Source organism: Rhinolophus sinicus, chromosome 16 (assembly GCF_057876585.1).
Source record: "Rhinolophus sinicus isolate RSI-liver-muscle chromosome 16, RSI-T2T, whole genome shotgun sequence".
Lineage (NCBI taxonomy): Eukaryota > Metazoa > Chordata > Mammalia > Chiroptera > Rhinolophidae > Rhinolophus > Rhinolophus sinicus.
In genome coordinates, this window is record NC_142516.1 from 168,428,522 (window position 1) to 168,453,095 (window position 24,574).

The 24,574-nt window shown below is 33.4% G+C and overlaps 1 protein-coding gene across 1 annotated transcript in view; it reads right to left on the minus strand.

Annotated features, from left to right (window-relative positions):
* Positions 1–24,574, minus strand: part of PIBF1 (progesterone immunomodulatory binding factor 1) — a 180,699-nt gene that overhangs the window by 58,613 nt on the left and 97,512 nt on the right. Inside the window, exons 12-14 of the mRNA XM_019738176.3 lie at positions 21,708–21,858; positions 17,241–17,331; positions 6,330–6,432 (exon numbers count right to left, since the gene is read on the minus strand). Coding sequence (XP_019593735.2) covers positions 6,330–6,432; positions 17,241–17,331; positions 21,708–21,858 — 345 coding nt within the window. The remainder of the gene's footprint in view (positions 1–6,329; positions 6,433–17,240; positions 17,332–21,707; positions 21,859–24,574) is intronic.

Below are 24,574 nucleotides of genomic sequence, written 5' to 3' on the forward strand. Positions count from 1 at the left end.
TAGCTCTGAAAGTCCTAGATGGCATCTTCTTCCAATATAAAGCGATTTCACCTACACTGAAAACGTGTTGTTGAGTGTAGCCACTTTCATTAATGATCTTAGCTAGGTCTGGATAACTGGATAACTGGCTGCAGCTTCTCCATCAGCACTTGCTGCTTCAGCTTGTACTTTTAAGATATGGAGACACGTTTCTTTCCTTAAACCTAAGGAACCAACTCTGCTAACTTCAAACTTGTCCTGGCAACTTCCTCACCTCTCTCAGCCTTCATAGAAAGATTTAGGGCCTGCTCTGGATTAGGCTTTGGCGTAAGGAAATGTGTGGCTGGTTTGATCTTCTATTCAGACCACTAAAACTTTCTCCACATCAGCAATAAGGCTGTTTTGCTTTCTTAACATTTGTGTTCATGAAAGTGGCACTTTTAATTTCCTTCAGGAACTTTGCCTTTGCATTCACAACTTGGCTAACTGTTTGGTGCAAGAGACCTAGCTTTTGGCCCACCTTTCTCTGCTTATGACATGCCTTCCTAAGTTTACCATTCCTAGTTTTTGACTTAACGTGAGAGATATGCGACTCTTCCTTTGACTTGAACACTTAGAGCCCACTGTAGGGTTATTATCTGGCTTAATCTCAATTTTGTTGTGTTTCAAGGAACAGGGAGGTCCAAGGAGAGGGAGAGATTGGGGAATGGCTGGTCAGTGCCGCAGTCTGAACACACACACCATTTATCAATTAAGTTCACTGTCTTAAATGGGCATAGTTTATGGAGCTCCAAAACAATTACAATAGTAACATCAAAGATCACTGATCACAGGTCACCATAACAAATATAATAGTAAAGTTTGAAATATTGCAAGAATTATCAAAATGTGACATAGAGACAGAAAATGAACAAATGCTGTTGGAAAAATGACACCAACTGATTTGCTTAATACAAGGTTGCCACACACCTTCAGTTTGTAAAAAAATGCAGTATCTGTGAAATGCAATAAAACAAGCTGTGCTAGTAACACCATCTTTCAGAGTACAGTAGTACCTTGGTTTTCGAACATCTCTGTTGCCGAACATTTTGGTTTACGAACGCAGTAAATTTTATGGATCTATGGTATCATTAGATAGTAAAATTCATGCTAAATTTGCAGTTTTAGGGGTTGATTTTAAAGGTCTGGAATGGATTAATCCATTTTGCATTACTTTCTATGAGGAAACTGTGCCTCAGTTTTCGAATGTTTCAGAACTCAAACAGTCTTCCAGAACTGATTACATTAGAAAACCGAGGTACCACTGTAATTAGTTTATGCAATTATTTTCAATTTAAGCAGTGTAATTTTTTTGTGAGGTAGGAAAAAGTAAAATCTACGGAATATTTCAAATTATGATACTTTATTTTCAATGTTAAGGGAAAGGTTATATACTTAGCAGAAACCTTTTTAATATAGGGTTACCAATTCTTTCTCCATGTCTTATGAAAAAATTTCAAACATACAGAAAAGTACAGAACTGAATAATGAACTATATGCACACTTCACCCAGCTTCAAATATTATCAACATTTGAGATTCTTGTTTTATATACTGAGCCCTTCCCCCACCTTCTGTACAGAATATTTTAAAGCGAATTCCACGTCATCATACCATTTCATATTACAAATATTTCAGTATTTAAGTCATTTTCTCAATATTAGACAACAGCTTTTTAAAAACTGCTTCATACACGTTAATTATACTTCATTACAAGAGCATTTAATTTCTTATATTTCCCCCTACAATTAGTATAAGAATGTGTACCCATTTATAAATTCCTAGTTTGAAAAACTGAAGTGCTCCAGAAGGTGGTTTTTAAAAAAAGTAATATAAAGACATACATACATACAAATTTATATGAGTTTTAATATTTCATTTTTTAAGAAATAGTTTTGATAGGTTATTTTGAAATTAAGACAAATATGAAAAAACTATAGTATATTAGCATACAGAGGTTCATTTGTTTTTTTTGTCATTCATATATATATCCTTCCATGGCTTCACCCTGTGGTGTGCTGAAGGTGGCCTGTAGGAGTTTTTGACAGCTGACTGGTAAATTTCTAAGAATTTTGTGGTTGTTCACTTCCACTATTTAATAAATTACTTAGATTTAAAATAAAATAAATTTTATTTAAAAAAGTAACAAATACTAAAAAACTCATCAATTTTTCATTATTTTACTATAGTTAACTATCATCTCTGCTCTCGTGCTTACATACAAGTATGTCTATGACGCTTGTATGCTGGAAGCATAATTTAATGGTGTGCCACTGAGCATCTTTTCTCTACTCTGTGTTCAGTAACATTAAGTTGGCAGCTCAAAGTTAGACATTGTGGGAATATTTATCCTACAGATAGAGGTAAATGCTACAAATCAGAGCCATCCTTGACACCCCTGCCTGGAGAGCCACTTGTTAACATTTGCTAGCAAAACACTGGTTCCACCCTCACCGTCAACTATGTGTCAGGCACTGCAGTAATAGGAAAGATTTGTGATATTTTAAAATTTGAGCATGAAGATCCTTCTAATGTTACAGTATTAATAGCACTTTAATAGAGGGCACTATGAAGACAAATGTGAACAGGTCCTTAAGAAAACAAATGAAGAATACGTGATATGTATTAACAGTTTTTAATATATGTCTTTAAAAAGAACAACAGTGAGGTGGCATCTTTGGTTTTAATTGTTTTATTACCTGAATTTCAGAAGTACAGAAAATGTAATTAGATGTAGGCTTAAATAATAAGAGGATTGAAAATACTATGTAGACCGTATATACAATTGAATTTTTTTTTTTTTTAAGATTTTATTGGGGAAGGGGAACAGGACTTTATTGGGGAACAGTATGTACTTCCAGGACTTTTTTCCAAGTCAAGTTGTCCCTTCAGTCTTAGTTGTGGAGGGTGCCATTCAGCTTAAAGTTCTCCTTTCAGTTTTAGTTGTGGAGGGCGCAGCTTAGCTCCAGGTCCAGTTACCGTTGCTAGTTGCAGGGGCACAGCCCACCATCCCTTGTGGGAGTCCAACTGGCAACCTTGTGGTTGAGAGGACGCGCTCCAACCAACTGAGCCATCTGGCAGCTCAGTGGCAGCTCAGCTTAAGGTGCCTGTTCAATCGTGGTTGCAGGGGGAGCTGCCCACCATCCCTTTTGGGACTCGAGGAGTTGAACCGGCAACCTTGTGGTTGAGAGCCCACTGGCCCATGTGGGAATTGAACCGGCAGCCTTCGGAGTTAGGAGTACGGAGCTCCAACTGCCTGAGCCACCAGGCCGGCCCTACAATTGACTCTTGAATGCGGGTTTAATGTGTAGATCCACTTATATGCGGATTTTTTTCGTTTTTTTCATGAATGATTATAGGAGTACTCAAGCTTTCTATTTCTTTTATTTTTAAATTAAATTTACTGAAGTGACATTGGTTAGTAAAATTGTATACCTTTCAAGTGTACACTTCTATAACACATCATCTATATATATTGCATTGTGTGCTCACCACCCAGAGTCAGTTCTTCTACCGCGTTTCCCTGAAAATAAGACCTGGCTGGACAATCGGCTCTAAGGAGTCTCTTGGAGCAAAAATTAGTAAGACCCGGTCTTATATTAATTTTTGCTCCAAAAGATGCCTTAGAGCTGACTGTCCGGGTAGGTCTTATTTTCGGGGAAACACGGTATCACTATATATTTGATCCCCTTTTTCCTCTTCTACCATCCCCATCCCCCTTACTCTCTGGTAATCATTAAACTGTTGCCTGTGTCTATGAATTTTGTTTGTTTGTCTTGTCCTTTGTTGCTTTTAGTTTTATATCCCACATATGAATGAAATCATATGGTTCTCGACTTTTTCTGTCTGACTTATTTCAGCTGGCATGACAATCTCAAGATCCATCCATGTTGTTGAAAATGGCAGTATGTCGTCTTTTCTGATGGCTGAGTAATATTTCATTGTGTATATATGTACCACATCTTCTTTATCCAATCATCTATCAAAGGAAACCTTGGTTGTTTCCATGTCTTGGCCACTGTGAATAATGGTACAGTGGACATCGGGGTATATCTATCTTTATGGATAAAAATTTTCGTATTTTCAGGAGAGGAATTGCTGGGTCACATGGCAATTCTATTCTTAATCTTTTGAGGAACCTCCATACTGTTTTCCATAGTGGCTGTAACAATTTATATTCCCACCAACAGTGTATGAGGGTTCCTTTTTCTCCACAGCCTCTCCAACATGTATTATTTGATCTGTTAATGACAGCCATTTTAACAGGTGTGAGGTGGTATCTCCTTGTGATTTTGATTTCTATTTCCCTAATAGCTAGTGAAGCTGAGCATTTTTTCATGAGCAATTTTCTATTGGCCAATTGTATGCCTTCTTGGGAGAAATGTCTGTTCAGGTCCTCTGCTCATTTTTTAATTGGGTTATTTTTTTGTTGTTGAGTTGCACGAGTTCTTTATATGGAAAGCCCTAAAGACTTCACCAAAATTATCAGAAACAATAAACAAATACAGTAAATTTTCTGGCTACAAAATCAATGTACAAAAATCCATTGCATTCATATATACTAACAATGACATTTCAGAAAAAGAAATGGAAAAAAAAAATTCCTTTTGCAATTGCAACAAAAAGAACAAAATACCTAGGAATAAACGTAACAAAGGATGTGAAGGACCTATGCACTGAAAACTGTAAGACATTCTTAAAAGAAATTGAAGAAGACACAAAGAAACATTAAGACATTCTGTATTCCTGGACTGGAAGAATCAACATAGTTCAAATGACCATATTACCCAAAGCAATATACAGATTTAATGCAATCCCCATCAAAATCCCAGTACCATTTTTATAAAGAAATAGAACAAAAAAATCATCAGATTTGTATGGAATCACAAAAGACCCTGAATAGCCAAAGCAATCCAAAGAAAAAAGAACAAGGCTGGAAGTATCACACTCCCTGACTTCAATCTATATTACAAGGCAACAATAATCAAAATAGCATGGTACTGGCAGAAAAACAGACACGCAGACCAATGGAATAGAATTAAAAACCCAGAAATAAACCCACATATATATGGGCAGATAATTTTTGACAAAGGAGCCAAAAACAATAATGGATTAATGGAGAAAAGAAAGCCTCTTCAATAAATGGTGCTGGGAAAATTGGAAAGCCACATACAAATGTATGAAACTAGGCTGCTATCTGTCACCATGTACCAAAATTAACTCAAAATGGATCAAGACCTAAACATAAGACCTGAAACAATAAACTGCATAGAAGAAAGTATAGGTACTGAACTTATGGACCCTGGGTTCAAAGCGGATTTTATAAATTTGACCTCAAAGGCAAGGGAAGTAAAAGCAAAAATAAATGAATGGGACTATATCAAACTAAAAAGCTTCCGCACAGCAAAAGAAACCATCAACAAAACAAAGAGGCAACCAATCAAATGGGAGAAGATATTTGCAAAAAACACCTCTGGTGAGGGCCTAATATACAAGACATATACATATTGTTTTTCAATAAAGACATAGTTGTCCCTCTGTATCTCTGGGTTTTGCATCGGCAGCTGGGAATCTGGGGATGCAGACGGCCGACTATATGCATTGTCCTATGCCATTTCATACAAGGGACTTGAGCATTCCAGATTTGGGTATCTGTCAGGGGTCCTTTATACCCAAACCTGGAATGCTCAAGAAACAATCCTTGGCAGATGATGCAGTAAAGTTTTTAGGGAGTCAAAACTTACAGAATGATTTTTCAACTGCACAGGGGTCCGCGCCCCTAACTCCTGTGTTGTTCAAGCTTCACCTATATATTCTGTTAACAACACAATATAAGGCTAAGGAAAATAAAAAATATGAATCTGATTTTAAAAATACATAATTTGGGAACTATCATATCCCAAAGAATGTGACAGCTTCAAGTATGTTTAATAGATAAGTTGTTTTTCATTAAAGAAGTCAAAAAGCAAATCTATTTTAAAAAATGAGACTTTAGTTAAAAACTTAAAATGCCACTAAAATTTGCCAAACTTGTTTTGCCAGTTGATATTCCCAGAAATCACAGCTTTGCCTGTCTAGTCTGCATTTATATTTAGTCTGGGCATTTAATCTCTCTTTTGATCTTAGTTTTGCCATACACTGTTAAGTTGTTTTATAAGGCTTTAACATAAGTTAGTTTCATAAATTGTAAAACCATTTTGTACTAGCAAACAGCTTACTTTCAAACGACTCAGAAAATACACAAAGGAGTAACAAAGAATTAAATGAACACTGTGATTCTTTATATGTGTTTCTTTTGTTTAAGTTATTTACCTCTTGTGAAAGCTGTGTTACTTGTTCCTTTTGATGTTCCAGGTCTTTTAAAACCAATGAGTTTTGTTTTTCTAACTGAAGCACTCTTCTTGCCAAGTGGACACTAGGTGAATGAAAAAAAAAAAAAATGCTCACAAAAGGGCAATGCCATCTAAAATATTCAAAATGTGTTTGTGTGCTTACAAATTGACTTACCATTTTCTAATAATACTTAAATATTAACAGAAAAACATGGAGTCAAATATTTTCAGGTGTCAACACTGGAAGACCAATATTCAAGAACTCATAATTTTGAAAGTAACATTAAATCTTCATAATAACATAACTGTGATATACTGATTACTACAGTAATAATTTTTGGCCCTTGCAAAAGTGCAGTTACATTATGATACTTGTTTGAAAAGACCATAAGATAGCAATTTACAGCTTTTCTCCATTTTTATAAAAACTTCCCATTTACAAACAAATCTGGCAATTAGTTGAAACAATAAGCTTGCTCTTTGAAAAGCATCAGTGTTTACCTCAGACAACATAATGTGTTTTATAATACAAAACACAACTGAATAGATTTTCTGTTGAAAGTAGAGATGGAAAAGATGTATGAAAAGTGGAAAATGTCCACGTAAAGGCAAATTTTCTGGACTAAAAGAAATCATTGAAAGACCACACTGTGATCATCAACTTATTGTACTGAGTGTAACCTTTAAATTTAGGTTACCTTTAGAATTTAAAATTACATTGAATGTGAAATGTCCCAATTCCACTTTGAAGACACAATTGAAAAAAAAGCTTCAGCTACAACAATCATTTTCTTCTAACTACTGGGGGAAGAAAAGTGGCATAATGTTTTTAAGAACTGCTAATTATGTTGAGAATACTTGTCCTCCAAAGACCCTCTCTATAATTCCAAAAACTTAAAAATTCTTATTTATCACATTTCCATCTGTATGAGTTGACTTATTAATATTTCAATTGTGAAATCCCTGGATTCCAAGAAGACAGGAAGTTTTACGATGACAAGAAGTAAAATACTGTCTTTCTAAATAAAACTATAGGACAAAAACAATTCCATTGTGTTTTTAAATATTTTCTAATATCAGATAAAGAAATGCAGACAAAACTATGAAAATAATGTTATATGTCCTACACATCTATTTCTAAGAATTTGTTTTTGTTTTTCCAAATACAATTGAGTTCTGGTAAAAGTTTATATAGTGAATTGGGTAGCTTGTTTACAAAACAACTTTATTGATATGAAATTTATTGATATGTAATTTACATACCATGAAGTCCACACATTTAAAGTGTACAATTCAATTATTTTTTGTATATTTAGAGTTGTTCAACTATCACTAGCATCTAATTTAGGACAGTTTTTTGTGTTCCAGTAAAATTTTATTTATTTATTTATTTATTTATTTATTTATTTATTTATTTAAAATTTGTTGGGGTGACATTGGCTAGTAAAATTATATAGGTTTCAAGTGTATAATTCTATAATGCTTTATCTGTATATTGCATTGCATGTTCACTATCCAGTCAGTTCTCCTTCCATCACCATATATTAGACCCCCTTTTCCCTCTTTTACCCCCTTCCCCCATTTTAGAACACTTTTATTACCCCCAAAAGCAAATGTGTACACTTTAGCACCACTCCCCATCCTCCCTGCCCAAGACCTGGGAATCTACTTTCTTCCTTGATCGATTTTTAAGGTGTCTACAGTGTTTGGCTATCCTGTTTTCCATTCCTCCACGTAAAATATACCATGTTCTTTCAAATTTGACCCTAAAAAAAGAACTCTACAAATAAAATAATCTTAACGCTAATTTTATATGATGTTTACATTTTAAATTTGTTGATTATATGTGTGCAAACATCAGTATTTTATATCATTAGTTCTGTTTTTTATCACACTAAGTTAAACCTTGGTGTTTTTTTTCTTCACTCATACTTTCATTTTCTTTCATCTTTCATATATGTTAGGAATAAATCCCTTCATCTTTGTCTCCCACAAAACTCAACATTAGGGTCTTTCTGTATATAGTAATTTCTCAATAAATGCATGTTGAAGGTACAGATCATATTTGTGTAATGCTCAGTATAGAACAATGAACGCAATCAAATGCTGTTACAGAATCCGATACTATTACACAGACTCAGAGTTACAGATGAGATGAAATGGAAGAAATAGGGATGCGAAAAAATAATGAGATGAAAAAGTCACCCATTACCAACATTTTGAAGATAATGACTTGAAGATATCAAGTATAACAATATTAAGTAGTTCATTTGATTTGGGTGCTTTTTGGTTTGTTTGAGAATTGCATGATTCTCTTATGCAAACATGGTGTGATACCACTTATCAATATAAAATATCACGTGACATAAAACACTACATTTAAGAAATTCTTGATAGGCTGCTGCGTAAGTCCTAACATCAGGGCTACCTCCTTTTTTACTAAGAATTTCCTTGACTATGGTTGGAGGATTCTGAGTGAGAAAAATCAACTTTAAATAGCAGAAAGATATCTTATAATTTCTTGAAATTGCTTATAAATGTATTCTACAGTGTTCTGATCACTAGCTTACAGTACTAGTAAAAACTTTCTAGGAACTGTTGCTGACGGGAATGACCGTGACGATTATTATGAATGTTGATGGCATTTATGATGCATAATGGTGATAATGTGGAAGACGTTGTGCTACAATTAGTCTCCAACTGATCCACTGATCACGTTTTAAAAATTCACTTCTAAGTCTCAGCTGTAAGGTAGAAGAACACATCTCACAGACATATCGGAAACGGTGCAATGGTATTAAGCTTCTGAGGTTGTCCTAAAGATGACCTATTTAGCCCGTGATGTTATGGGGGGAAAAGGAAAGCAAGAAAAGAAAACAAGAACAAGAATAAAAAATAATACTGTGAAATCTTTTTCTTTTAAAAACTGTATATTTAAGCCCATAGAACACACAGGGAAAACAAGAAGTATAATTTTTCATCATTATAATACTTGCAATTAAACAGAAATGATAAAAAGAAAATTAGCAATTTTTTTTGACCATGAATATCGATGACTGCAAAAAAGCCAGCTGAATTAGAGGAAATATATTACTTAATTCAATAAGATACTCACGAACACTTTCTTTTAGCAAACATATTTAAAAGCTTATGATCTACACATCTACACTGGTACTGGGAATACATAATTTCTACCTGGAGGAGCTGCCAGTCTACTGAGGAAGATAGGCAAATGAAAAAAATTATCGTAGTGTGCTAAATATTATGAGAAGGAATGAAAACTAATTCTGACCAATCTGGGGCAGAGGCAGAGAAACAGCATTCTGGGTAGAGGAAACAGTGTAAGTAAAGGATGATCTGCTGGAGAAAACTGTAAGCAGTGTGGTATTGATGGATGAAACATACGGCACGTGGTGAGGGTGGAAGCTAGAGAGATTTAGGCAGGGATATATGATGAAAGGCCTTGTATGACAAGCTGAGTTTAAATTTTATCCTTTAGTTGGCTAGGCATGACATGATCAGATCTGTACTTGAGACAGTCCTCGGTCAACACTGTGGAGGATTACTTGAGAAGGAAGATTTGAGCCACTCAAAAGGTTAAGGTCATAGTTTAGACCAGGCATCTCCGAAAGTAGTTACGTGTACAGTAATCCATTGAAGTGTGGGAAATATTACTTACATTTATTTTAATATCATATATTTTTAAGTTTTCATTTTCTGTGTAGGTTTGATATTATAATGTACATAACATTTACATGATAGTACATACATAGGATAGTACCTGCATATAACTTATAAATAAATATAAACACATATACATATATTGGTGGGTGCATATTTAATTGTTTTCCCAATAGGGATCCATATCAACAAGTTTGGAGCCCACCGGTCAAGGCGAGTTTTCTAATAGAAATATAATGTAAGCCACACATGTAATTTAAAATTTTCTAGTAGTAGCTACATTAAAAATAGTACAAAGCCCTTATCTCATATGATATGGAGAATCAACTCAAAGTAGATCAAAGACCTATATGTAAGAGCTAAAAACGTAAATTCTTAGGGAAAAAAAAAACAGGAGTAACTCATCATTAACTTGGATTTGGCAAAGGACTCTCAGATATAGCTCCAAAAACACAAGCAACAACAAAAAAATAGTACAAAGCACTAATTTTAATGCATCAAAATTAAAAAGTTTTGTGCTTCAAAAGACACTATCAAGAAAGGGAAAAGACAGCCCAGGGAATGGGAGAAAAAAATTCAAAATATATATCTGATAATGGGTTTGTATCCAGAAAATACAAAGAACTCTTACAGCTCAACAGTAAAAATACAACTCAATTAGAGCATTCACAATAGTACCTTGGCTATGGAAAGTTCTAAATAATTATCTTTGCACTCCTTGTACTGTGATTTATTAGAAAGTGTAATGACTGGGTCAAAACACATGTGCATTATAAATTTTCAGGCATTCCTCTTGAAAGGTTGTACAAATTTAAGTTCTCAGGAACTAGAATAAAAGTTCTCCAAGGACAGGAATTTTTATTTATTTTGTTCTCTAATATATTATTCTAAGTGTCTGGAATAATACCTGGTACAGTAATTACCTGTTCAGTAATAAAGGTCTTAAAGAATAAACTTTCTATAAGACCTCCTTTTTCTTCATACCTAGCCCACACTGGGCATCATCAATCTTTAAAATTTTCTTAACCTTATAGACAGACAATAGAATCTTATTTTAAATTAAATTTATTTGTGCGATTACACATCTTCTATGTAGTTTGTTAGATGTTTGTATTTCTTATTTAACGAATTGATGTTTATGTCCTTTCCCCACCCACTCCAAATCTTACCTACAGGGTTAATTCTCCTCTACATCTACACTATTTAAAAATATCAAGGCCACCTATAATCTCAACTGAGCCAACCTTATTTTCTATTAATGTCCACTCTTCTTAATGTCCCACAAACATGTTTTGTACATGCCTTCCACTATACCTCCACTGGTCCGCTAGCCTGAAGCAGATAGGTTATTCCACTGCTTGAAAGTCCAATGTTTTTCTTAAGTTTCCCTTCAAGTTCCACTTCCTCCATTTCTCACCATGCCAGCTTTCACTGATCGCTGGTCCTCTGATACAGTGTATTTTTGGGTGTGTCTTGCTATTCCTTCAGGCATGTTTATCTTTCTCCCCCAACAGGTGCAACTTATATGAAGACATGGGTCTTATCCCCTGTAGTGCGTGATGAACACAGTGGGCACTTAATGAATTCTTCCTGATTGATTTTGTTTAAGCGAATTTTGTCCAAATGAATACATTTCCAGAAACCATATTCCAAGGCTGCAGAGTCTCAATATTAAAGTACAACTAACGCTTAGCATCTAAGCTTTGAACTAGTAATAAACAAGTACATTAAGTTAATAAGGGAAGAAGGCAAATGTCACAGATACCAATTCACCTCTTGTATATTTCAACCTCCTAAATCTTTAGTTTTTTATTATTTTTTTTAACAACCTGCTACATTTTAAAATGTGGGATATTGTTGTGGTGAGTGATTTGGTTTTGTAGGTGGATTCTGTTTAGAAATCTGGGATATTAGAAATTGGAAGAGAGGAGGGGAGTTTTAGTTTAAATGAAATTCATATCAAGACAGATGAAGAGTTGCTCACTTATAGCTGTTTGTGTCTCCTTAACTACAATGCACGTACAATGAAAACAAATCCTTTCCAATTCTTTATAATGAGTAACTATGGACACCCAGGGAAAATGACTCCGGCTAAAGGTTATTTATTTACTTATTTTTTTTGTATAGAATGTACTAAACTCCTCAAGTAAGCACTGCATTTTTTTTTAAAGCTTTTATTTATTTAAGTGTGTTTTTCCAGGACCAAGTAGTTGTTTCAATATAGTTGTGGAGGGCACAGTTCACAGCGGCCCATGTGGGAATTGAACCGGCAACCTTGTTGTTAAGGGCACAGCGCTCTAACCAACTGAGCTAACTGGCGGCCCCCAGCACTGCTTTTATAGGCTATCTGTTGAGACACTAAAATAGGTATAACATGGGGCAGCCGGATGGCTCAGTTGTTTAGAGTGCGAGCTCTGAACAACAGGCTTGCTGGTTCGATTCCCACATGGGTCAGTGATCTGCGCCCTCCACAACTAGATTGAAGACAATGAGCTGCTGCTGAGCTTCCGGAGGGGCGGCCGGATGGCTCAGTTGGTTAGAGTGCAAGCTCTGAACAACAAGGTTGCTTGTTCAATTCCTGCAAGGGATGGGGGGCTGTGCCCCCTGCAACTAAGATTGAAAACAGCAACTGGACTTGGAGCTGAGCGGCACCCTCCACAACTAGATTTGGAGCTGATAGGCCTTGGAGAAACACACTGTTCTTCAATATTCCCCAATAAAAAAATTTTAAAAAGTTATAAAAAAATATAACACAATTCTTTGTAATTACATTAATTGCCATTTGATTTTTTACCTATACCAAAATTAAGATTTATATCAACTGAAACTAATAGTACAGAGTATGGTTTTGTGTTTAAACATTAAACAAAAATTTAAGCTGTCAACTGGCAAAATTCTTCCACCAAGGGTTATCTCTTAGCTCTCTCATTACTTGACTCCAAATAGACGTTATTCTCTTGGATCTGCCAATGGCAGTACATCTGATTATTGCATACAATTGCATAATAATTGCCAATGTGAACATGGAAGACCTCTATTTACATCTGAGATGCCAAAGCACAATGGAGGATTGACGCTGTCTCCCGTTCTTCAGTAGTTTTCTTAGTATCATCAACGCTCCAAATAAGTAAGTTTGTTATTTACATACTTACTAACTAGTTACTTGGTATGAAATAACAGTGGGCTTTCTCATCTTTTTCAATTGTAGCAGATCAGAATTCTGTCTCTATTAGCACAACATAAAAAATGGTTCAAAAAAAGGACACATGTGCCAGAGTGATGATAGCTTCAGAACACTTCAGGTTGGTCCCTGTACTGCCTGCTCTGTTGGCAGTTACTAAGGACTTAATAATGGTTTCATGCTGATTATCTATAGTTAAATAAGACTTTCTCTATTTTCGTCAATAGGTTTGAACTTTCAAGTTGATCATGAACAGACTACAATTAAGTTTTAAAGGACTATGCCTAAAACCAACTCAAATGAAATAAGCACAACTTTTCCTAAGGACAAAAATGATAACTCATACTATGAGAATACAGGAGGAAAAAAAAACACAAATTTTTGTTATGCACAAAAGTTTGCTAGAGGAAATAAAAGTTTCCTCTGCTTTATTTTTTCCTTTATTATGAAGCTCAATCTACTGTGAAAGATTCCACTTAAAGCTCTAGACAGAAACCCAAACAAAAGGTCTATAGTATGCAGTAAATCTTGCAATTTGAAAGGTTTTAAAACCTTCAGAGGAGTCTCCACATTCAGAAATGCCAAAACAAACAGAGAAGCACACACTAAGACCACGTTAGTGACTGGGTGTTACCCATTTCGTGTTGCAGGTTTAAAGAGCATTACCAAAACATGTAACCAGAAAATCTTGTTTGCTATTTTCAAAACAATCATGACCGAAACAAAAACATTGCTTCAGATTTTCAAGTTTAGTCAAGTCAAGAAGAGCTCATTTTATTTTAATATACTTTAATTGTATAAGCCCTTTTAACTTTCCACAACTTTGTCCCAGAAAGAGTTTAAGATAATATTTAGTTATTATTCATATGTCTACTGAAAGTTCAAAAGATGAGTAACCTTATTTACTAATGTGTTTAAGAGACATTTTAGGGAGTTATTTTTTAAACTAATTGTGAAAAATTAATTTTGCTACTTCTGTACAGGAAATTGGCTTTATAGTATATATCTTAAGAAACTGATTGATATCAAAGAAAGTGAATTTCAAAACTAGTTTCATGTCCAGGAGGTGTCTCTAGTAATTATTTCAAGACGTCTCATTAAAATTTTAAAACAAAATTGTTTTAAATAAAAAGTCAAATTGTGTCTAAAGTTTTTGGAAAACTGGCTATTGCTCTTAAAATCAACTGCAATTTACGTTAAGAAACATAAATTGGCATTACAAACTACAATTACTTATGCCAGGCATTCTGCGGTAAACTTTGTATCTATCTTCTCATTTTGATTTTATAATATACCTTGGGTAGCAACAGGCAACTAATGAAAATTTTCAGTGGCTGTCAAACTCAACAGCAATATGGCACTCAAAAACAGCAGGACTAAAAATTAAAGTTTTGGATAAACAATAAAAATTATCTTCTTGAAGACTATTCAATGATGTAAGAAAATGTTCAGGGTAGATTCATAAGATAAAAAAATTAAGTTTCGAAATTACATACAATACCCTAAATATGTAAGAAAAAAATATATGCCTGTATAAATTTTTGAATTGTTTCTTTGGACAAGATTACCAGCAATTTTCCTAATTTTCTAAAATAAACATGTATTACTTTTATAATCAGAAATCCCCTCCAATGAAGTGTTACCCTAAAATACCTAAATCTGGTTGTTGAATATATGAGATTTTAAATCAAATTTAGTATGAGTAGAATATATTGTGTAGTAGTTGGGAAATAAATTCCTTTGAGATTTTAACATATTTTGGTACAGGGTGATGTTTAATGAAAACGTTATTATGTAAATATTTCATTTGCTGTTCTGAGTTGTTTTGTAATTCACCTTAAGGTTTCAATTGCTTTAATTTCAAAAGTGAAAAATTAAGTATAGATTCTCTCAAAGACTAAATTGCTTTCATCTTAAGTAAATTAAACTTAGAGCACAAAGCCAGTGACTTCTTTACAAACATCCATTAAGAAATCCAATATGGACTTTGCAAACTTCAGAAATGCATCAGACCATAAATAGGGATCTTCTGAGCCACTGGTCAATTTGGGGGATACAGTAGGCACTCAATAAAAGTTGTTGAATGAGTGGGCAAGAGAATGCATAAATGTCCTCTTTGGATAGCTAGACTTACTTTACCTATACTCAGTTGAGATGACCTGAGAAGCACTTCCTCAAAATAACCCTGTGGTTCACCATGAGAAGAATGCCTGGCACCAGCTGGTAGGAGATATTAATAGCATGCCCATTAGGCACTTGTTCAAGGCACACAGATAGCTCAGTGATAAAATCTTTAGAAATATTTGGACAGTTAAGATTATTTAGAATATGAATCAGTTGTGGTTACTTAAATCTTCACTCTAAATTTTAAGAAATCAACATCTGTTTTGGAAATTCTTAAAAAAATAAGCTTGCTTCAATTTTGGAGGAATTCGGTATTTGGGCTAAAGAAAGAAAGTTTACAATAGCAATCATCTTTTTCTTGTGACAAGATTCTTCTGAAGGATGCAGATGCTAAAATAGAGAAGAGAATAGAAAATTTCAATTGCTTAGTATTTTAGTGATCATTTACCACTGATAAAGAAGTCGTTTGTCCACAAAACTATGTTTCTACTCCTCCCTAGGCAACATAATGTTAAAAAACAGAGATATGCTGAAAATTACAATAAAACTAAGTCACCTTCAGTGACTTTTGGAGGGACTTGGGGAAGAATGAGAATGGGATGGGACAATAACTGATTTTTCAAGTGATACGTACGTAATTTAGGAGTACTTGCATCTTTACTAGAATTAACCATTCCAGCTAAAAATTGACACTTGCTAGTAATCTACCCTTGATTTAAAATTTTCCAGATATTTAGTTTTACGAGTATGAGACACAACTTGCAAGTATCCTTTGAACTTCTCATGTAATGGTCTATATCTTACATCACTTTGGCTAGCCATGAGGGCATTTCATTCTCTGAGCCATCACTTCAAAGTTTCTACAAAAGCAATTACGTTAAGATGGATTGTTTTTCTTATTTAGTGTGTAATGCCTCTAAGTGTTTAAATCAATTCATATAAAAATAAAAGATAAACAAGCAGCTCTGAGTTCTCAAATACTCAGGTGAAGAGACAATTCTACTAGGCATCTACTAGGTGGAGACAGTGGAAAATAAACAATAAGAGGTAGTTGCTGACCTTGAGGAACGTTTTTTCATCTACCTGAAGAAATAATATGGAAAAGGACAGCTAATAAGCAAAATGCTTTATTGTATGAAGAAAACACATGTTTATAGGCAGCGACATATTCTACCCTTATTTTCCGTAAAGAGGCAAGTAAGGCTGGAGAGCTGGGCGCACATAAGGAGCTTACAAGTCTGATGGAAACATTTAGACTTGATGTGTTCGCAAATGGGGCAGTGAGATATTTTTGCAAAGCAGGCTGAATATAGGCGGGATATCGGAGTCAGGAGTCAGGTCAGCTAGAACACCTATTAATATAGGTACAATGTTCTCTCAGTGTACTTTCAACAGTATCTCACAAGATAACCAGTGGATCTTTCAAAACATTTTCTTGGTTTTCACAGTCTTTTATACTTTCAGTCACAATACATGTACTATCGCCATCTCTCTTGCTCTCTCACGTATAAGTCAAGGAATGTAGGCAGGTGAATAAAAAACAAGAGGAAAAACAGGAAGCATAATTAATGAATAATTAACCTAAAATTATTGGTACAAAAGTATTTGTAACTCACTTGAAAAATTAATGTGAAAATAAAATTAAAATAGTGTCATTATCACTGAATCTAATTACAGGAAATTTCTAATGTATGCTTCCATTCTACTGACAATTAAATTCACTTAAAAATGCATGAAATACACGATTATTAATGTGTTTTATTTTGTGAGCAATTTAATATTTATGCATACTAAGAATAAAGTAACTTTACTTTGTCATGCAACTTAGCACACTATCAAAAAGCATAACATAATAATTACATTTAGATCAAACAGATAAGTAAAACAAATATAGATTCATTTTACCTTTGCTTTAGTCGTCTTTTGGCTGTTGTGGGAACATTAGCACCATAACCATAGGAAAAAAGAACCCTTTCAGCTTCATCTTCATTTTCAACTGAAAAATAGTAAAATGTGTGATGTAAAATAACTTTTCTTTAAGAATCATGGCAGAAGTGAAAATAAAAGAGGCCATAATAATGAACAAGGAGCATAAGAACATTAAAAAGGGCTAATGTGTAATCTCAAACAGGCTATTTGCAAGTAGAAACATATTTCTTAAAGTATATGCTTGCTTGGATTTGTTCCATTTATTTTTAAAAGGTGTAAGGGATTGCATCATACGACACATTAAGTTTTCTTGTTATAAAACACAATAATACAGATGTTTTATTCTAAATGATTCAAAGGTTTTTTGCATTAAATGCATGTTATGTAATTGTGAAAAAGTAATGACATCAATTTCATTACGTCTCTCTTGATAAAGAAATGACTTTTTAATTAGGAAAGATGTTCATTATTTTATCATAAGAACAACTTTATCTTAACTTGTAATAATAAAATTAAACATTTAAGTAGGCTCCTCTGTGAAGAAAATGTGCAGTATGAAGAATGTATTGATGGCTTTTTTTAAATTACCAAAAAAAAAAAAAAAATTCAGCAAAACCAGTAGTTCTAAATTTTGCTATTGTTACACCACTTCCCCAAAGGAATTTTAACTAACAGGTTAATATTTTATGAGTGAAAAGTTTGAATACAATGACAATTTTAATATATGTTGGGATTAAAAAATATTTAATCAAAGGCCATAAAAATGAAAGATTTACTAGCTCAAATAAAAGCAGTCGATGCATAATTTTGTAATGTTATTCATCAACATTATTTTAAAGTCAACAAGAGAAACCTACTTTTAGAAGTGTTTCAGATTTAAAACAAAGCCACATTTTATATTAGTAAGTGCAGTCCTATCACTGCAATACGCACTTATTTGTTGATTAATCCTTTTGTAGCACAGTAAAAATTTTAGGAATATTCCTAAGTGTTTTCCTTCAATTTTGTCCTTGTTTTTCATGGTGAACCAAGACTACCTTTCAGAGGTAGAATATTAGTTGTGAGGGACATGTGGAAGCAAGAGATGATCTATATACCATTGGTAATAGTGTTATCAGATGTCGTGGCTTCAGATCCAAGTTGGGTTCTCCAATTTAGCTCTATCAGAACTAGAGCTGGCCGTTAGATACCTATCTGACTCTCGTCTCTCTTAAATAGTTATACATTCAGCAGGGAAAGGTGTAAACTGAGTTAACACCTTAGACAAACCCATCAGTTAGATATTGATGGATATCTTAAATTTGAGTTTAATACTTACTGGATTAATATCTCATGCGTTAACTGTTCTAGTGGTTATTTAATTACAGAAACAATGTACTATACAACATGGTAAATGTACTAAAGAGATAAGACTGTGTCTTAGAAGTAGAGAGCACAGAACAACTGTTAGCGAGTGCCACTATTTTTCCTGTGCTACAGGCATTAGGAAGGTGTGGGGAGACTGGCATTTACCTTCCAGACAAAGTGCTGAGAAAGTGCAGGAGGGAACTGCATATGTAAAGACACAGAGCTGTGAAGTTTGAGTAATTGTAGGAAAAGTGGCTGGAGTTAATCCGGAGTACAATGGTAGTAGAAAGGTAGGTTTAGTTCTAACTGTGAATGGCACTTGTTTGCTAGGCGAAAGAGCTTGATCTTATTCTACAGTCAACAAGAAATTAATACAGGACATGACCAACAGATTTTTGTTGTTGATGCTGATATTATAGAAAAAAATTCCAATAATGGGGAAAGCATGGCCTAGATTTGTAGTACAGAGAACTCTTCACAAATTATAGTAATGACCAGTTGAGATATGGTTCATAATAGCAACAGAGGATGCAGAAAAGAACTTGGATTCTAGACAACTGAACACATGTGGAGGTGAGATGAGGCACTAGATAGAATAAGGGAGGAATCAATTCTGATAAAATCTAGTTGGGTATTTAGACAGACTTAAACCTTATAAACAGATTAAGAATACAAGAACATTAGTAAATTTCAGGGAGAAGAGAAAATGTAAATAATGTTAGATATTCAATGACTGCGGGAACTCCAAACAAATCTCTAGCCTATAGATAGTAATTGAAATTGTAGAAATGATAAGATTAACCAGAAAGTACGTAAGTAAGAATTGAGAACCATTAGAGTTAGAAGAAAAGAAAACAAAAGTGATGTAGAAGACACAATCAGAGGCAGGTGATTCAAGAAGGCAGATTAAGAGTTTTGAGAACCGTGATAGATGCCCAATAAAGGTTACAAATAGGGTGAAAATGGACAGAGTGTCCTGGAATTTGACAACAAGAAATCTGATTTTCACTTTATATTTGAATTTATTTAGTTTCTAGGCAGTACTTGTACTTTTAACAACTTGATGAGTATTTGAAAACTAAACTCCTCAAATATCCAAATAACACACTTACGATTACAAAAAGCAATTCAAGTATAAACAAGAGACTGTGATTTGCTATGGTTACACCTTAAAAAATGAAGTGCAACTATCCTTATGTCAGTTGAAATTATATGATAATCCCTTGAATATTGTACACCGTAGTACTAAAAGAATGTTCTGTGCTTACATCTTTGAAATTTCAGTTAATCAATGTAAACGGATAGAGAAAAAAAGTAGTTTCTTGATCTTCCAAGAACAAATATATTTTATTCTAAGATGGCTTATATAATAGTAAAAAATTAATTTCTGTACTTTTTCTAAAGATTTTGTTAAGACAATATTTACACATACAGAAAAGTTGAACAAGATGTACAGTGTACACCCATATGCCCAATATCTGGATTCTAAATTAAACACTGTACTGTACTGATTTATCACACATCTTTCCATCTCCATATCCATCCTATAAATCTATCTTATTTTTTGGGTGCATTTAAAAGTACGTTGTAGACATTTGCCCTTCAATCCTCAACAGTTCAACATAAAAATCATCAACTATAATCCAATATTTATTTAGTTTTTAAAAATAAAATTTACATCTAGTAAAAGGTACAAATCTTAAGTATTCCTGTTAAATTTACTTATCAGTGTTAAGTGATTGCTTTTTAATTTGAAAATACATTCTTACTCTTCCTTTTTGATCTTTATACCTGTTTTTTCTTTCTATTCTTATTTTATTAGCTAGGACCTCAAATACAACGTGTAATATAAGTTATGAAAACAGAAATCCTTGCCTTGTTCTTTCTTAAAGGAAATGCATTTAATATTTTATCATTGGGTATGACATTAGCTATAGGTTTTTTGATAGATACCCTTTATCAGATTGAGGAAGTTCCCTCTAATTTGTTTCGACAGAAGGACATACACAAAGGTATAGACATAAGAAAGAGTATGAAACTTTTAAAATAATATATGATATGAAATGGTAAGGCATGAAAAGTAGAAAGATATATGAGTCTAATCACAAAAAAGTTATACTAAGGAATTCAACTTTCGGCTTTCTTAAGAGGATAGACATTAAATCAGGTGTTTGGTATAATCAAACCTGTATTTTATAAAGATTACTCTGACTTCAGTGTACAAACTGAAGGTAAATTTGGAAACTAGGAAACTATTGAAATTATCATTGATCTTGAAAATGGAAAAAATGATAGGAATAAAAGTTTTTCTTAAATTTGCCTATAAATATAATACAGTCTTTGAAAGAAAATGTTCCCAAAATAGATTCAAATTTAACTTCAACTGAAGTTTAAACTCACTTTTATAAGAATGCCACTGCTACTTATGACTTTTGAACAAAAATAATGTACTGAAGCAAACATCATAGTCAACAGTGAGATGTTATTTAAAATATTCTCATCGAGTCAGGGACAACACAGGAAGATAGCATAATAAGAGGGGAAAAAAGAAGAAATTCAAGGTCAAAGATTATAACATAGTAGTTTCAAAGAATTTCTATCCGTCCTTCAAGACTTATTCAAATGTCATCTCCCCTCTTAGGTATTCCTCACCTCCAAGGCTGAATTAACTCAGGTTCTCATCTGTACTTTTACAAAGAACTGTCTATCTCTTGCTCATTGCACTTAGTTTACTACTTTAATTATCTGTTACTGTGTTCGTCTCTCCGAGTAGACTAGACTAGGAACCCCTATAAGCAAGCATCATTGCATGAACTCCATATCCCCAGATCCTGGCATATGTAAACACTTAATAATTGTTGAATGAGTGAACTAAACAAATGAAAAAGATAAAATCTACCACAGGTAACTTACTTTTTATTTTCATCCCAACTATTGGAATTAAGACTAATTTTTAAAATATAAAATATTCTTTTAAAAGAAATCAAGAATTATATTTGAAAGAAATCTACCAAAGCAGTTTTAGAAACAATACCAGGTTCCTTATGCTGCCAGAAATAAAAAGCTGTGTGTATGGGAGGGTGGTGGGAGGCTTACTTTCTGCAGTTTGCATTATTATTTCATCAAGCTCTTTTTCCAATTTCTCATAAATGTCTAGCCTCGCCTGATGCTCAGAGTTCTGTGCTTGAAGTTCAGTAATGCGTTTTTCAGAAGAGGCTTGGAGACTATAAAATTCTTTAGTTAAAACCTAATAGTGAAAGAAAACAAAATTGCAAAGGCAGAATTAAATACATTAACAGTTAAGACAAAAACGTGATACAAAAATATTTTGGTTTCTTCTCTTTTTAATGATTTATGTATGAAGGCAAAGTAGCTCAACTGAGATGACTGAGGAAGTAAAATACATTTATTTCTAAGAAAAACAATTCAGTTGTTTTTAAGTGAAGATTACAAAGCACTTTATTAATATTGAATAAAAAACAAATTTAAAACTTAAAAATAGTTATAGGAGTAAGATTAGCATTTATTTGTTAGAATTCAAAAAATGCACTAATGCTATACTTACTTGCAGCTCATTTATCTGGTGATTGCAGCTATCAGAGGAAGGCTTATAAAGCTATGTGTAAAATGATATACTCATAATGAGTCCTTTAGTTTTCCATCAGAGCTCATTTCATCTAACCTTACCATGTTTTTAATAAAATTTCTGATTTTCTGAATAATCATAAGTTCAAAGCAGCAATCAAAATGTAAATGTGAAGTGCTACTTGGGGCAGTATCAGGAAATATCTCTGCATAGAAAAAAAGGCAAAACAAAAAAAACACTATAGAAAGTGATACAAAAGTGATACTATAAAAAGAAGGCATGGAAATTGGAGTTATTTTGGGTAAGGACAAAAAAATCCTGTGTTGTTCAATGGTTACTCATTGAAGGAATCGCTAAGTAATAATAATGAATTTACTAAAAAAGGAGACATTTCCAGTGACAAATGTTTTAATGCTTAAATTCCAATTATCTAGAAAGTTTACTTACTAGTACAGACTAAATAATGGAGTGGTATTACACTTGCTTCCTAACACAGCATAAGAAAGATGTAGTGTTTCCTGAGAAGCAATAGAATATTATGGTCAAAAATATGGTTTGGAGCCAGAAAGACTTGGATTTCAATCCCAGTTTTGGTATTAATTCATTGTGATCTTAGGCAATTACTTAAGTCTTTCTAGGTCTACCTCAAATACTGTTGGAGTATTAAATGAGATGATACATTCACAGTGCTTGGCAGAGTGCACAAAACACAGTAAGTGTTGAAAAATACTATTACTACTGTAAGAAATACAATTATGAAAACTTTGTATTAAATGGCTCATAGAAATAGATTTGTACAGATTTAATTATTCTCAATTCTCCATAATGAAACACTTTTGAAGAAAACTTATTTTCTTTAATGACGTAAAGCTCACCTTAAATATATGTGACTGTATGCTTTCTGTGAGGGGGGGGAAAAGAAGAAGTGGAATATTTATTTAGTTTTTAACAAGGAGAAAGTACGATTTAATTTTTCTTATCTACTCCATTTCCTTAAATTATTTCCATTAAAACTTCCCCCCAAAGTAAACTAAACATTATCCCCCCACCCTCCAAATATATTCCTTTGGAGGATGGAGAAATAATAACATGGGAATAATATTTGTAGGATGATTTCTAGTGTCCCTGATTGGGTCAGAAAAAAGAAAATTCATGGTTTAGCACCATTTCTTCTTGCCAGCTGGGAATGTGTTTTCTAGAGACTTATTAATTCATTATAACAAAATCACTGCAAAGTGGGATAATCTGGGACTTTCTTAGAATTCATTATATTGGGGTGTAATTTATTAAGAATCTGGTTGCTGATGACACTTACTGATTCCACTCTCAAAAGAGAGTATCAGAAGAGATAGTGTTAAGTGACTATTCCCACAGAAAAGCTGATACTTTTCACCTGTATCCCAGTTCCCCCAACAAAAACACCAAATAAACGAAAACTGCAGAAATGGGTATCTAACGATTCAAAATGTTGAAGATGGGGTATTTCATAGAATATTATTTTAAGAAGAGATTTAAAAAAGTAGTATGAATTGGAGAGATATAATTTAAAATTCTCTCTTCATAACACAGAGGAGAGACTCCCAGAAATTTCTGATTGGGGGTCTCTTCCCACACCTCTGTCCCCCATGGTTAATTCCCTTTGACTATGGATTTATCTGAGTGGTTGCTATACATAAATATACTACTGTTTCTGAAAAGCCGCAGAAGAACTTGATGATTAGATCAATGGAAGGCTATTATAGTCAAGATTCTTTTGGAAAAACCAATATATAACATTTGAGTTTAAACATGAATGTATACAATAGGTCAACTGCTTTTAGCAATCCATTAAATATCAAGCTCTCAGTGGATAGTTCCTTCCTTTAAATAATATAATGATAACACAAAATTACATAAAATTACACATGTAACACAAAACTACAGGTCAATAATTGCTTTAAAAACCAAAAATATGAAAAAGCCAGTGTTTTCAGGGCCTTTGCCAATTGATAATTAAGAAAAAATAAAGTAAATTGTTCCCAAGTTATAAATCAATGTGAATATTGGGTAAAAGCCACAGAAAAGTACATAGTGATTACAATAATCATTAACCTGCACAAAATTCTTTTTCTTTAAATTCATTTTAAATAAGAATTGCCTTAAATAGCTATGTATGGTGTCAGATGGACAGTAGACTTATTGGGGTTATCACTTTATGAGGGGTGTAAATGTCTCATCACTATGTTGTTCTGTACACCTGAAACTAATAAGAAAGTTATTATAAAGAAAAAAAAGAATTGTCTTAGAAACACCTTCCAGTACTTCAGAAAAATGGCTTCAAATAAAAGTACGATATTAACATTCACCAACCATTCATTTACTCCTTAAATTATTGCTG